The sequence below is a fragment of the Gracilinanus agilis genome, chromosome 2 (assembly GCF_016433145.1).
Source record: "Gracilinanus agilis isolate LMUSP501 chromosome 2, AgileGrace, whole genome shotgun sequence".
Taxonomy (NCBI): domain Eukaryota; kingdom Metazoa; phylum Chordata; class Mammalia; order Didelphimorphia; family Didelphidae; genus Gracilinanus; species Gracilinanus agilis.
This window is the reverse complement of record NC_058131.1, coordinates 82,482,169-82,496,574: the sequence shown is the minus strand read 5'-3', so window position 1 is coordinate 82,496,574 and position 14,406 is coordinate 82,482,169. Positions and strand designations below refer to the sequence as shown.

Below are 14,406 nucleotides of genomic sequence, written 5' to 3'. Positions count from 1 at the left end.
AATAAAAAAGTAGAAGCCATGAAGGGACTTCTAAAAATGAATCATCAGGAGAAAAGAAATCTGAAACCAAAGAGGGATAGGAAGCATTCAAGTTCAATTCCTGAAGGTGCCAGAAGAAAAAATTCCAATAAATAAAAAAGGAAGACTTGTGGATATATAAGAGACTGATGTGGATACCCAGGAGAATCAATGAACAGCTTTAAAATTTTTTCTGTGACCCATCTATAGACAGCGGTAACAAGAGCTGATAACTTAGGCTGACTATGCAAGTGTATTATGATCTAAATTTTTCTTAAGTGTATGGAGTACTAAGAGCTCAAAATGAGCTAAGGCTAAATGAATGACGAAGATCAGAAAATAGGCATCAATATTTTTTTAAGTTATATTGTAGAAAAGAGTTGTCAAAGAAGGAAATAAGAATGCATTCTGAGTTCCCAGGATGGTGATAACAGGAAATAGAGAAAACTAAGATGATTAGCACTTATTTTGCTGATTTTTTTTTTTTGGCCAAAGAGATAAATCACTGGACTGATAAGGGCAGAATGATTTGGATAATAGTGAATATTTGACTTACCCCAAGAAAAATAGGGGAATAAGTGCCTTGATGAATTAACGTCATCTGACCTAAGTCAATTTAGTTTCTGGTTGTTTAAAGCATTGTTGGAGATGAGTACCAAGCCATTATGAAAGGTCATGGAAGATGTAAGAGGTTCTGTAAGACTGAAGCTCAGCAAATATTCTCCTTGTGTTCAAAAAAGGAAAGAGGTCAGAATTTGCAAACTATGGCCCAGTGAACATGACTTTAATTCCTAGGAAAATTTGAGAGCAATTAAAGAGTTTGTAAACATCTTTTAAAAAATATTATCACAAAGAGTGACCATGGCTGCATTGAAAATAGACAAAGGGTATCAAGAAGTTGAAGATTATCTAGAGGATGGTGAAGATGAATGTAGAGAGTCTGAAGAGCATGACACACAACACAGGTTCTTCACCCTTTTTGTGTCATGTACCCCTCTGGCCTTCTAGTGATGCTTATGGACCCCTTCTCAGAATAACATTTTTAAATATTTGAATATTTTTAAATATTTGAAGAAAATGACAAATGTCAGTTGGAGGTTGGTGAAATAAAATTCTCCCCACTCCCACCCTGACCCCCATATCCATAGACTCCTTGGAGATTTGTGGATTCTAAATGAAGAGCCCTGCCATACAAGAATTGGTTGAAAGAACCAAAGATATTTATGTTGGATAAAAGACTCTAGGGCAGCTGGGTAGCTCAGTGGATTGAGAGCCAGGCCTAGAGACAGGAGGTCCTAGGTTCAAATCCGGCCTCAGACACTTCCCAGCTGTGTGACCCTGTGTGACCCCCATTGCCTACCCTTACCACTCTTCCACCTATAAGTCAATACACAGAAGTTAAGGGTTTAAAAAAAATTAAAAAAAAAAAGACTCAGGTGCACATTAAATTTTTTCAAGTATTTGAAATACTATCATATGAAATGATATCATATCATATCATTTCATACTATCATATGATCAGACTTGTTCTGTAGTCCCCTTCATAACAGAACTAGGAACAATTAGTAAAAATTGTAGAGAGACAAATTTTGGATCTACATAAAGAAAAACTTCCTAATAATTAGAGCTGTCTGAAAATGGGATCTAGAAAGGAAGGAGATTTTTCTCACACTGGTAAAATCCTGATGACCATTTGTTGAAGATGTTGGAGAGAGAATTATGAGACAGAAATAAGTTGGTCTAGATAGCTTCTGACATCTTTTCTATTCTGAGATTCTGTGATTCAAGGCCAGCTCCACTTCTGACATCCTTACTTTTCTCAAAGGTCCAGCTTAGTTGCTAAATCCTTTATAAAGTCTTCAAGAGAGGCAATATGATATAAAAAACCATATTTTTGTTACTAGTCACATGTAGTAGGCAAGTTACTTAACCACTCTTAGCTCTTAAATTATAGATAATAATACATTCTGTACTTCATTAGGTTGTTATAGAGAAAGCGTCTTATAATCTTCAAGTAACATATAAAAATGTAATAAAAAGTAATCTATAAATGTGAATTATGGTGCTTTTCCTCGTCCTACAAGCTAAAATTAAACCCTCAGGACATTCTAACCACTCTTATGCATTTAATCATTCTCCATCTTACATTATAATATTTGTATAAAGATCTTATCTCTTATACTAGATTTAAATTCTTCAAAGGCAGGGAGGGACTGCCTTTTTTTTTGTAATCTTTGTATCATCATGCCTGGCACTTAAAAATATTTAATAAAAGTAGCAAAATAGAACAAAATTTAATTAAATGGAATTAAGTTGAGTAGAGAGTAGTCCAAATTTCAAAATAAGTGAAGTCTGTCTTTGGCCCAAGATTTCTCAAAATTCCTCTGCCAGCATATCCTTTTATTATCTTGAACTCCCAGAAGCATCCCTATTTTGGAACATGCTTCATTTGCCAAAATTACTCACCAAATACCTTCTTCCCTCCAAATCCATATTTACCATCTTTTTTTAAAACCTTTATCTTTTGTCTGAGAATCAATATTGCTTCCAAGGCAAAAGCAGTAAAGACTAGGCAACTGGGACTTAGCAGCATGTCCAGGATCACACAGGTAGGAAGTGTCTAAGGTTAGATTTGAACCCAGGACTTCTGAGCTCTTGAACTGGCTCTCAGTCCACTCAACCACTTAGCTAATTCTCTTTTGTCTTGACCATCACAACAATTGGATAACTTCGAAGTTGATATATGAATACTCAATTATGAACACAGACAGAAAATATAATTGGGCAAATCTTTTGTCTGTTTAATAGCTATGGGTAGAATCTGTCCTAATCTATTTAGAGCATATTTCAATTCTCTTTGCCACTAAATAGCTCTGTGAAACTTTAGACAAGTGATATAGATTTAAAGATCTATAGATTTAAAGCTGAAAGGGAACTTTGGAAGGTCATCTAGTTTAATGTTCTGATTTTATGGATATAAAATATTTTCAGCACAAGAGTAACAAACTTGCATTCCAAGTTGTTGACAAAAACACCTTTGTGAGATTAGAATGAGGATAAATGAATAACAGAGCCACAATGGCCAGGATGTCTAGAATACTGAGAATGAGGAGATGCAAAGCCTTTATCAAGCTGAGCCCACAAGTCCACTTTGGTAAATGTTGATTCATTATATTCTCAAATGCTTAATTATTCCCTGGAAGGGGATAGGGTGAGTTGGTAAAGGTGGAGATTCACCACTCCAGGTAATTGTTGACTGTTTTCTTAAGCCCTTCCAAAGTCACTAGCACTAAAACATGGAGGCAGAGGCAAACAGTTTGATGAATTCATTTCAACAAGTATTTATTAATTACCTACTATTTGCTAGTGCTAGGGTTAGAAAGACAAAAACTAAATAGTCTCTGCCCTCAAGAACCCTATATTCTTTTGTTTTTTTCAACCCTTACCTTCTATCTTAGAATCAATACTATGTATTGGTTCCAAGACAGAAGAGTGGTATGAGCTAGGCAATGGGGGTTAAGTGACTTGCCCAGGGTCACCCCTCTAGGAAATGTCTGAGGTAAGATTGAACCCAGGGTCACACAGCTAGGAAGTGTCTGAGGTAAGAAGCTGATATTCTTAAGGGGAAATAGAGTGAACAGTAGGTCTTGGTTATATGGAACTAATATGTTCCAAGACCTTTCACGTAAATTGCAAATCACACACATGATAGTGAATTCCATTATTTAATAAGTATTTCTTACACGAACAAGCAAAGGCATTTTTCAACTTTTTGTAGGTTCATTGAAACTACCAGAATCATTTCTCTTGTTCATTGGGGTAATTAGTAATAACTAAATAGTTTTAAGAAAACAAAGATCAGCACTGCGCTGATGCAGACAGAACTTGTTAAGAACCAGAACAAAGACTGAGGTCACAGGAGGTGGCATTTGACACAAAACAATGTAATGGCTCACACTAAGCTTCTCAGAGCAAGAATGAGCATGATTGGAGGAACTGCCAGGAGACTTTGCTGTTGCTTGGGAAAATGCTTCAGATTTAGTCACATAATTAAAATTTTTTTTATTTTCTGTATTTATGTCTTTCGATTGCCAATAGCATGTATGTGAATTCTAGTGTGTTGAGTAAAACCAAGTCTTACTGTAAATATAAAATATACATGTAAACTCTGTTGAGTGTCACTATGGAGGGTACAGTTGACTGGTCAGCACTCCATCTTTTCTGCTTCCTCTTCCCTCCTTGAAAGGGACAAAGCTGAATTCTTCTCAGGCATTCGTGGGGAGGGTAGAGCTTTTCAGTGATCTTTTCTCCATTTCTTCCATCTCTCTAGTAATTTTATCAACCACACCACCCTGTTAACAACAATTATATCAATTTTAGCCTAGAGCCATAATGGCTCAGAGTTTCAGGTGGCTCCTTTCTCTATTCTTTCATAGAGTTTGTCTGATGAAAATTTTCATATAATTTTAACAGCCATTTGAGAAAATTCTAATTATATTTGATACAAAATCAGGATACAGAAAACATTTTAGTTAAAGGGACTGGAATAAGGGAAAAGGATAAGCATTTATATATCTCCTACTAGGTGCCAGGCATTGTGCTAAGAATTTTTTACAATTATTACATAATTTGTTATTCACAACAACCCTGGGAGGTAGGTGTTATTAGGATCCCAATTTTACAGTTGGGGGGAACTGAGGCAAACAGAAGTTTAGTGACTTGCCTAGAGCTGCACAACTCTGCTATTAAATGTCAGAGGCCATATTTGAACTCAAGACTTTCTGGCACCAGGCCACAGGCTCTCACCTATACTAATAAGCAGAGTACACTACAATATCACTAACTAGACAGGCTCAGGGAAGGGACTTTAATGAAAAAACAGACCTTTCTTTGGACCTCCCCTTAGTTCTTAAGGGTAGAATCAGTAGTTTTAAGTCTGTCTTCCACTTCAAGACACCTATAGGGGCCCAATGAAACTCCTCCATCTCTTTCCTCCCCTTAAAGTTCCGCCTTATTTCATTTTCCCTTCACCTCTCCTTTCAGTTTCTCCTTTAGATTTCCTATGCCAATTTCTTCTTTCTCCTTGTGCCCCTTTGCTTCCAGTTCTCTCGCAGTCAGGCTTTTTTTTTTTTCAGTTCTTTCTGGCCTGCTCCTTCGTTTCTGCCTATCTCTGGCAGACTATCTATGTGTCCCTTTAAGAACTCTCAGGCATGACTCAAGACAGCCCTCTGACTCAAAGATGAAAAGAGCCTTCAGTTTGATCTTGGGGCTTAGACAGAATTATTGTCCCTCCAGGCTGCAAAATTACAGGCTACCAGTCATTTCTCCAACTCCTATTACATTCATAAAAAATATACAAAGGAATTTCTCCCCTCAGGGTGGGGCTGTAGATAGAGTGGAGCTATGGGTACTAACAACTTGGGAGAATTAGGAAAAGATTCTTGTAAGAGTCATCATTTTTGTTTAGCCTTGAACAGAGATAAGAGTTCTAAGGAGGAAGGAGAGATTAGGAGGAAGGATTTTTTCCAGGCAATAGCAGATGGGAGATGGAATGTTGTATATACCACCCAAGAAAGCCTGGCTGGAAAAGGATGCATGAGAAGGAGTCTTGTATAATCAAATGAGAAAGATAGCTTGAGACCTGTTTGAACACCAAACATAGGGGTTTGTACTTTTATCCTAGGATCTTTACGGAACTGGGGAAGATTCTTGAGCAAGATGATCAGAACTGTGCTTTAGGTATATCAGTTTGCTTGCTGAGAAGAGAATGAATTGGAGGAGAATGAATCCAGGGAGATCAATTTGGCACTTATTGCAACTGGTGAGAAATAATGAAGATCTAAACTATGGTAGAAGTTATGTGACTAGAATAGTGATAGATGCCAGAAATAGTGTTGAGATAGAATAAGAAAGATCTGGGATCTGACTGGAGTGGGGTGTGTCATAGAGATGAAGGAGAGGGACTAGTAGAAGACAAACCCTAGTTTTTAAGCCTCAATGACTGAAAGAATTGTGGTGCCCTTGACAATAGTGAAGAACTTCATAGAAAATAACTCAGACTATTGGGCGGAGGAATTGCTTCATATTTGTCACTATCCCCAATACCTAGCAAAGTCCTCTACACATCATAAATAACTTGATAGTTGGCTCTACCTGGAGTCAGGAAGACCTGAACTCGAATGCCTGGGCAAGTCACTTCACCTGGGTTTGCCTTAGTTTCCTCATTTGTAAAGTGGAGATAACAAAAACACTCACCTCCTAGGTTGTTGTGAAAATAAAATAAGATAAAATTTATAAACCACTTTGTAAAACTTGAAGCAATATGTAAATGCTAGCTATTAATAAATGTTTGTCAAAATTTATTTAAAAGAAAAGGGAAGGGGGTAGCTGGGTGGCTCGGTGGATTGAGAGCCAGGCCCAGAGACCTAGGAGATCCTAGGTTCAAATCTGGCCTCAGATGTTTCCTAGCTGTGTGACGCTGGGCAAGTCACTTAACCCTGTTTGCCTAGCCCTTACTGCCCTTCTGCCTTGGAATCAAATCATAGTATTGGTTCCAAGACAGAAGGTAAGGGTTTTTATTTTCTTAAAAATTAAAAAAATAAAACACATTCCTAACACACTATAAGTAAAGAGTATTTTGACTTTTTTAAAACATTTATTAATATTTACACTCTAGAAAAGTTAACATGGTTACACGATTATGCTTCCACTTTCCCCTTCACCCCTCCTCATACCCCTCTCCCCTGGCTGATATGCATTTCCACTGGTTTCAACATGTGTCATTAATCAAGACCTATTTCCAAATTGCTGATAGTTGCATTGGTGTGGTACTTTAGATCCCCAATCATGTCCTCATCAACCCATGTAATATTTTGACTTTTTAAATTTTTTTGAATTTTTAAATTTGCCTTTTCCCAGAAGAATTCAAGAAATAAGAAAATTCCAAACCAGCACTCTTCTTTACTTTAAAAATCTTCATGGAAGGAAGGAGAGTGGGCAGGAATAAGAATGAAAGGAGAGAGCAAGGAGAAAAACCAAAGAGGGGGAAATGATATCCAAGGGAAGTTAAGTTAGTGAGAGAACCAAAAAATTGTAGCAGATGGCAACAGAAAACTGCAAATATCTTTGCTCTTTCTCAGCCAGAGGGCACATTTTTTTAGATAGTCATGTCAAGGTCCAAGTAGTCAATCAAGTTATGAGTAATCAATCAATAATCATTTATTAAATTCCTACTATGTGCCAGGTACTGTGTTATAAGCTGGGATAAAGCTTGTTGTTGGAGGGTGTCTACTGACAGGGGAGAAAGTATGGTAGGTCTGACTGGGACAAGAGTTAATCTTATAATACAAAGCAGGGAAAGCCCATTTTCCCTGGGTCAAACATGTAGTATTTCTCCCAAGATATTTTTAATTACATAATTTGTGGCATCAGCCCCAGTTTGTGAAAGGGTCTGTGGTTCCAAATCATGAACTCATGGGGAGATTATGACAGCAATGTAGCCAATTCAAGTCCCAGCTATGCTCCAGTCCGAAAAGCTCTCCAAGAGCTCACATGTTGATCTTGCTATTTAACTCTAGACTGAAGAGTTTGATTCAACAGGCATTTATTGAGATCAAACAACCCACTCGGCAATAAGCACCAGAAATGTTGCTATAGAAAAACAAGGAAATGTAGAAGTTAAAATCCTTCCTTTCTCCTATTCCTTGGTGTACAAATAGACCATACTTTCAAACAACCACCACTGCCCTCCCTGCTCTATGATCAAAGCTGTTGCCCAAAGCCCCACTGAGTTGGGTAGGGGTGGGGAGAAACCAACTTTAACCTTTTGTAAACAATTTGGAACAAAAACAGAAATAGGAATGAAGCTCTGGAAAGCAGAAACCCTGAAGGGATTTGACTTTGGCGGACTTACTCACAAAATCCTAAGTTCTCACATTTGAAAAGTATCTTAGGAGTTAAATAGTCTACTCCTCACCCTACTGGAAGAATGGATCCCTTTTACACCATCCAGTATAAAGGGGGTATCTAGCTTTTGCTAGATGTGCCCAGTGATGGAGCAGCCTGTTTTATTTTCAGGCAGCAATAATTGTGACACAATTCTTTCTACAGCTAGCTTCCTTCAAAGCTCAGATCAACATCTAACTCCTACATGGTTTTCTAGATCCATTTATAAGTGTGTATGTATACACACATATGTTGTTCTCGATTCATGTCAGAGTGTCCAACTCTTTGTGTCTCCATTTTGGGGTTTTCTTGCAAAGATATTGGAGTGCTTTGCCATTTCCTTCTCCCACTCATTTTACAGATGAAGAAATTGAGGATTAAGTGACTTGCCCATGGTCATATATATTTTTATAGTACCCCCCCCTATACTAGTTAGTCAATCAATCAACATTTATTAAACCCCTACTATGTGCCACCAAAGTAAAACTTCCTTAACTGGGCACCTAAAGTGGAAGCCGGTACCCAGATGATAGCTGACTCCTACTCCTATCAGGTTTCTAAGGGAAAATTTAAGGGGCTGCAGTTTCTAATATTATTGCTTTTAAGTCCCAACCAATTATCAGTTACAGTTTATTAACTTTTATAAAGGGTAAACAAGTATAGAAAATTTAGGTTTTCCAAAAACAATTCCCCAAATAAGAATGACTTTCCCCTTGTACACACAAGGTCCTTGGGGAGAGTGGGATAAAATTAAAGACATGTGTCCAGAGTGAACTCAAAACTCCTAGTTACTGTAAGTCCTTTTAACCCTTTGTGAAACCTTCATGAAGTTCCCTTAAAGTGTAGCCCTCTGCTGGGCTTCAAGGATCAATCTCTCTGTAGAATCCTAAGGTGTTGAGAGCTTTTTTCTCAGGGCATCTAGTTTGTCCTCAATGTGTCTCATGGTTCTTGAAGCAGACACTGCCATTAACCACCAATGTTTCAGGAATCCTGCTATAGGCTCTAATGAGAATACTAGATCTTTCAGTATTTCAGGGTTTGTCAATGGGTGGGGGAGAACTCATTCTCAGGATTCCCTCACCAGTGGATTTAACCATTCACTACCTAACTGAACTGTTGCTAGAATGACCAACTTTGAATTGGTTTAAAATTTTACGTATAGACCCAGAGGTATGTTTTCAGACAATTCTTGTTTGGCATTTATCTATCTTCATCCAATGATCAGAGCACTCCTTAGTTCCCAATTGGATTTATAGATATTCACATCTAATTTACAGCTTTGATTGATTGATTCAATTGAGAATCTTAAGCAAATTAGTTTAATCTGATTATTTTCACTGGAGCACATAGTGGACACACTAAAGGAGTAAGGCTTTAAATTAATGGTAAATATTCTTTGGAACCTGGAAGTCTTCAAAATAGAAATGCCACAGAGGGAGGCTTAAAATACAATGAGAACAATGGGGAGAGGTTCACTGGGATGTGTGGGAGAAGTCCAGAAAGGGAGATGACATATGACAAAGATAAACTTCACTTGTTTTGAAATATGGCCCTTAAACTTAAGATGAGGAAAAAAATTAAGTTGTTCCTCCTCCCTCCTGCACCACATGGTCCCTGGTGAATTATTCTATTAGTATAATAGTTCAGTGATAGAGACTTAAAGATGGCTTTTATGGTCAGCTTTGATCCCTTTTATACTCTATAATTTTGTATCTATGGGGAAATGCCCCCAAGGTTCCAAATAACCAACTCATTAGCATATTTTTTAAACAAATCATTCATAAGGTAGAGACTTCCCAGCATTTTCATATTAGGTGACACCATAAATAAGACATGCCCTAATTTAAAAGAGATGGAAATAAATTTTAAAATCTTTCTTTGCCACACCTTACAAAAAATGGACCACTAATATACCTAGAAATTCCTCATGTTATTAAAATGGTATCCTTGGCATGACTTTTTTGACCACTCACCAGACAGACATAATCAGGAGACTTTTAAAGGCCAACAAGAGAAATTGAAGAAAAATGAATATTTTAAAGGATTGCTTTGATTTTTCAGTTACACTATTTGACAACAATTTCCAGTTCACATCAATTTGAAGTAAATATTTAGTTGTTCACATTTATATGCCACTTTCAGGTTTTAAAATTTCCTATGTGTATTACTCTCCTATAATCTTCTGGAAATTGAGGCTTGAAGCTTAGATAAATAACTTATCTATGGTTACACAACTAGCAAATGTTGGCAATAACCTTGTAACTCAGACCTCTGGTGACTCCAAAACTAGCACACTGTCCACAATTTTTTAAAAAGTTATTCCAACTACAATTATTAGTAACAATATCTTGAATTTTGACTGTGATTTAATACTCAGAAAGCATTTCTCTTATAATACCACTATATAGTAGGTTATACAAGTACTATTATTTACATTTTATAGATAAGGGATCTAAGTAAAGATAGCATCATAGAAAGAGTCTTAGAATTGGAATCAGGAGACCTGCCTTGGAATCTTGACCCTTAGAATGTATGTATCCATTTACAATTCACTTAACTGATTTATCACTCAGTTTCCTTATCTGAAAGTAGGAAATTGTAGGAAATTTGAGGAAATTGTAAACCTTATAACACTACAGACATGTGAGTCATTAGAAAACTTAAGTTGCTTACCTAGTTAGGGTCACAATGGCATTAAATGTCAAAGCTTAGAACTGAACTCAAATCATAGTTAAAACTATAATAAAACACAGCACCTTCTTTCCATACCCAATTGTCCTGTCTGCACACATCTATTAAAAAAAAAAAAAAAAAAAAAAAAAAAAAAAAAAACAAAGAAAAGCTTGGAGAAAACTGTAAGTGCTCTTTACTAGTTGGTATTAATGACACTTTGTGTATTACCAAGAGTAGTTGGTGGGTCTCCAAGTTCTAGTTTTCACAATTCCCCTTTGCCAATTTTCCCCAGGAAGGTAAAGATTGTGGTAAGCATAATGAAAAGAGACTGGAGGGTAGCTCAGAGGTGTGTTCATGCACATATTAAGATGATAATATATAAGGATACTAGTTAAACAGTGATAATGGCTTTTGACTGCTTTACTCAAATCTCTTCCAGATCTCCCTTTTGGCCAACAAGGTAAATTTGCAAGATGGATAGTCAGAATGTGACCATAAAACAAAGCAAAACTAAACTCAAACTCAGGAACTACGTGTCTTTAATAATCTTTACAGAGCGCATATGAATCATGTTATTAAAGTGAGAGGGCTCACTAGTCTGGATGAACATATTGTATCCCAGTAAATCTATCCCTGTATCTTATACTTTTAAAAAGTTGAAAAACATGTTGGATCAGATGTATGAAATTTTTCTTAATGGCTTGGTTTGTGTTAAAAAATATTTTAAAAATCCTTTCCCATTATGCAATAGAAATTGTCTTAAAGAGACCTTTTACTTTTTAATTTACCTTAATATCTTTGGAATTCACAGAAAGGATGTAACCACAAAGAAATAAGACCCCGCTTTTCACAAGCCTTTGTAAATGTATTTCAAAATCCAATTTCAAATTTCAAAATCCAATTGTGTAAGTAAGGAAATGAGCATGAAACTGCTTGTTTCACAAAGCCTTTTAATGCCTTTAATCTTTAAGTTTGCAATATCCCAGTAGATCTCTGAAATCTTCACTCTTTTAGCTTACTTCTATTTTTTAAAAAAAATTCCCTCTCTACCTCCCAAATGCTTGTAAGCACCATAAGTTGCTTTTAAAATAATATATCTCCAGTTGAGATACTTGGACCCACCTTTTGCCAACAACAACAACAACAACAACAAAAAAAAAAAAAAAAAAAAAAAAAAAAAAAAAAAGAGGGAAGGAAGGAAGGAAAGAAAGAAAGAAAATTAGGGAGAGAAGAAAGGGAGGAAGAGAGAGAAGCAGGAAAGGGTGGGAAGAAAGAAAGAAGGGAGGAAAGGAAACAAAGGGAGGGAGGAAAGAAGGAAAGAAAACCCATTCTCTAAGGACTACCCTAATGGAAAGTTCAGCAATCAAAGGCAGGTTTTCACTCATCAATGAAGAGCAGGAGTGCCTCCAGCAGTACCTAGCCTTTGCAGTACGGCTGTATGCTTAATGAACCTTGCCATCCATCATCCAGAGTGGGTGGCAGAGCCCAAAGACTAGCTCTTATCTCCCTATCTTCCACTGCCCGTCTAGGCAGACTTCCTGTGCCTGCCTTCAACACCCCCAATCAAACCACAACAGGGGACAGACCCATGACATCATCTAACCAGTCTTTGGGTCGGAGACAGCCAAATCCCTATTCTGAGATATCGGCCCCCAGTACCCGGAGTTGCTGATGTCTGAATGAATAGTGCGGGGGCGTCTCTCCCAAGGTTGGGGGAGGGGGGAACCATGCCAGCCCCGTACCTCTTAGACTCCCATCCCTACCTTTCAACTTTGCACAGGCAGAACCTGTCATCTTTCTCACTACTCCCCCCGCCCCCCCTCCTCCCAAATCTTTGTATGCTGTGCGCACACATACACACATTCATTCTCTCACTCCCTCTCATTCACTATCTCCCTTACCTTTTCCTGCGTCCAGGGAGTGGAACTACTTTTGGACCCACACACATCAAGGAGAAGGGAGGCTATTGCTACTAGCAGGGAGAGAGTTCTTGCTGTACGCCAAGGCTTTGCTGCCCCATTCCTGCGCTCAGAGGCCAGCATCTCTGATGCTGCCTACCCAAGGCTGGGCTCCTAACTCCCGCAGCTGCTGACGGTCACGAGCCAGAGAACCCCGAGAACGCGCCTCCTTCCCCTCCCCTCTTCTCTCTACCCCGCCCTTAGGTCCGCGGGCTGCTCCCGCCTCTCCATCTCTTCCAGCTTCCCTTATGGCTCCCGCCCGGCACGAAAGCCTTCTGTGGGGGCAGCCTTAGCCGCTGAGTTGCCCTATCTTCTCCTTGTTTTAGGAAGCCCAGGACGACAGGCTACCGGGGAAGGCAGAAGCTTCCAGAGAAACAAAAGCGACCACTTTCCATGTTAGGAAGGTTGGAAGAAAGGCTAGGATCCGGGTAGATGTGGAAAAGAGAACTTAGATGCCACGTCTCCTTAGCAGATCCCAAAGGGAGTTTCAGAAAGAGCTCGCTGGGGCTTTAGGGGTCCTGCAGCGCTCTCCAGATAACTTTTGCTAAAAGCTGTTTAAGGGAGCACAAGTCACCCTTTCTCCCACCATCCCCCGACAGAACCTTTAAGGCCCTTTGATCCATGCTAAATTACACACAAGAAATCCAACTAGAAATTTCAGAATCTCTGAACTCGAAGAGACATCTTAAGGTCCAACCCAAGGCTAAACGGGAATCCTCTTTACCTTATCCCCAACAAATGGCTGTCTGGCCTTATAGACCTCTAGCAAGCCAAGTGAACAAGTATTTATTAAGTGCCACCCATATGCCAGGAGCTGTGCTAAGTAATGGGCAGCCAATGAAAAACAAAACAAAACAAAAAATCCCTGCTCTCCGTGAACTCACGGTGGAATGGTGGAAATAACATGCAAAAATCTAAGTACAAAAAAGATATTGGCAGAATAAAGTAGAGAGAATCATAGAGGGAAGGGACTAGTATTAGGAAAATAAGCTCTCAACCTCCCAAGACACAACAGTCTATTTTTATACAGCTTCAAAAGTTAGAAAATTTTTACTTATGTGCATCCTAAGTTGGGGGTTGGGGGAAGGAAATATAGTCAAATAGTTGAAGAGGGCAGTCATGTCCCAAAGTCTCTTCTCCAGGCTAAATACCTCTATTTCTTTGAACCAATCATAGGCATGGGCTCTAGTTCCTTTACCATTCTGGTCTCCCTACCCTAAATCTCCAACTTGTCAATGTCTTTTCTAAAGGTGACACCTAGGAAAGGACATTATTCCAGATATTGTATGACTGGGGGGGGGGGAGGGGTAATCATTCCCTGTGTCATGGAGATGTATACTTCAACATTTTTTTTTAATGAAAATCAGCAAAAGGAAGGACTGTCGGGATTTCTACAGTCCCTGCCACCACTAAAACAGACCACTGACTAACTGCCACAAGCAGGCCAGAAGAGGCATCCTGGTTGGATCAGCAAGTCATTTTGAGGGAGTGACAGTGGTTGGCTTATGGCAGGGGAGGGGTCAGACCATTGCTATCACCTGACAGTGGGCGAGTAATCCATTATATCTAGCAGTTCTCTAAGTACAGTAAGTTGTTTCTCATCTGGGTTTAGTGACTAGCAATTAAATTCCTTTTTATTGCCATTTAGTGGTTTTCAGGACTATGTAACTTCATGACCTCATTTGAGGTTTTCTTGGCCAAGGTACTGGAGTGGTTTGCCATTTCCTTCTCCAGAGCATTTTACAGATGAGGAAACTGAAACAAAAAGGGAGAAATGGCTTGCCCAAGGTCACACAGCTCATAAGTATCTAGA

At 38.5% G+C, this 14,406-nt stretch overlaps 1 protein-coding gene across 1 annotated transcript in view; it reads right to left on the bottom strand.

The window, feature by feature from the left end:
- The window catches only part of QPCT (glutaminyl-peptide cyclotransferase), a 37,978-nt gene extending 25,301 nt beyond the window's left edge, over positions 1-12,677 (bottom strand). Inside the window, exon 1 of the mRNA XM_044660625.1 lies at positions 12,537-12,677. Coding sequence (XP_044516560.1) covers positions 12,537-12,677 — 141 coding nt within the window. The remainder of the gene's footprint in view (positions 1-12,536) is intronic.
- Positions 12,678-14,406: the final 1,729 nt, after the last annotated feature.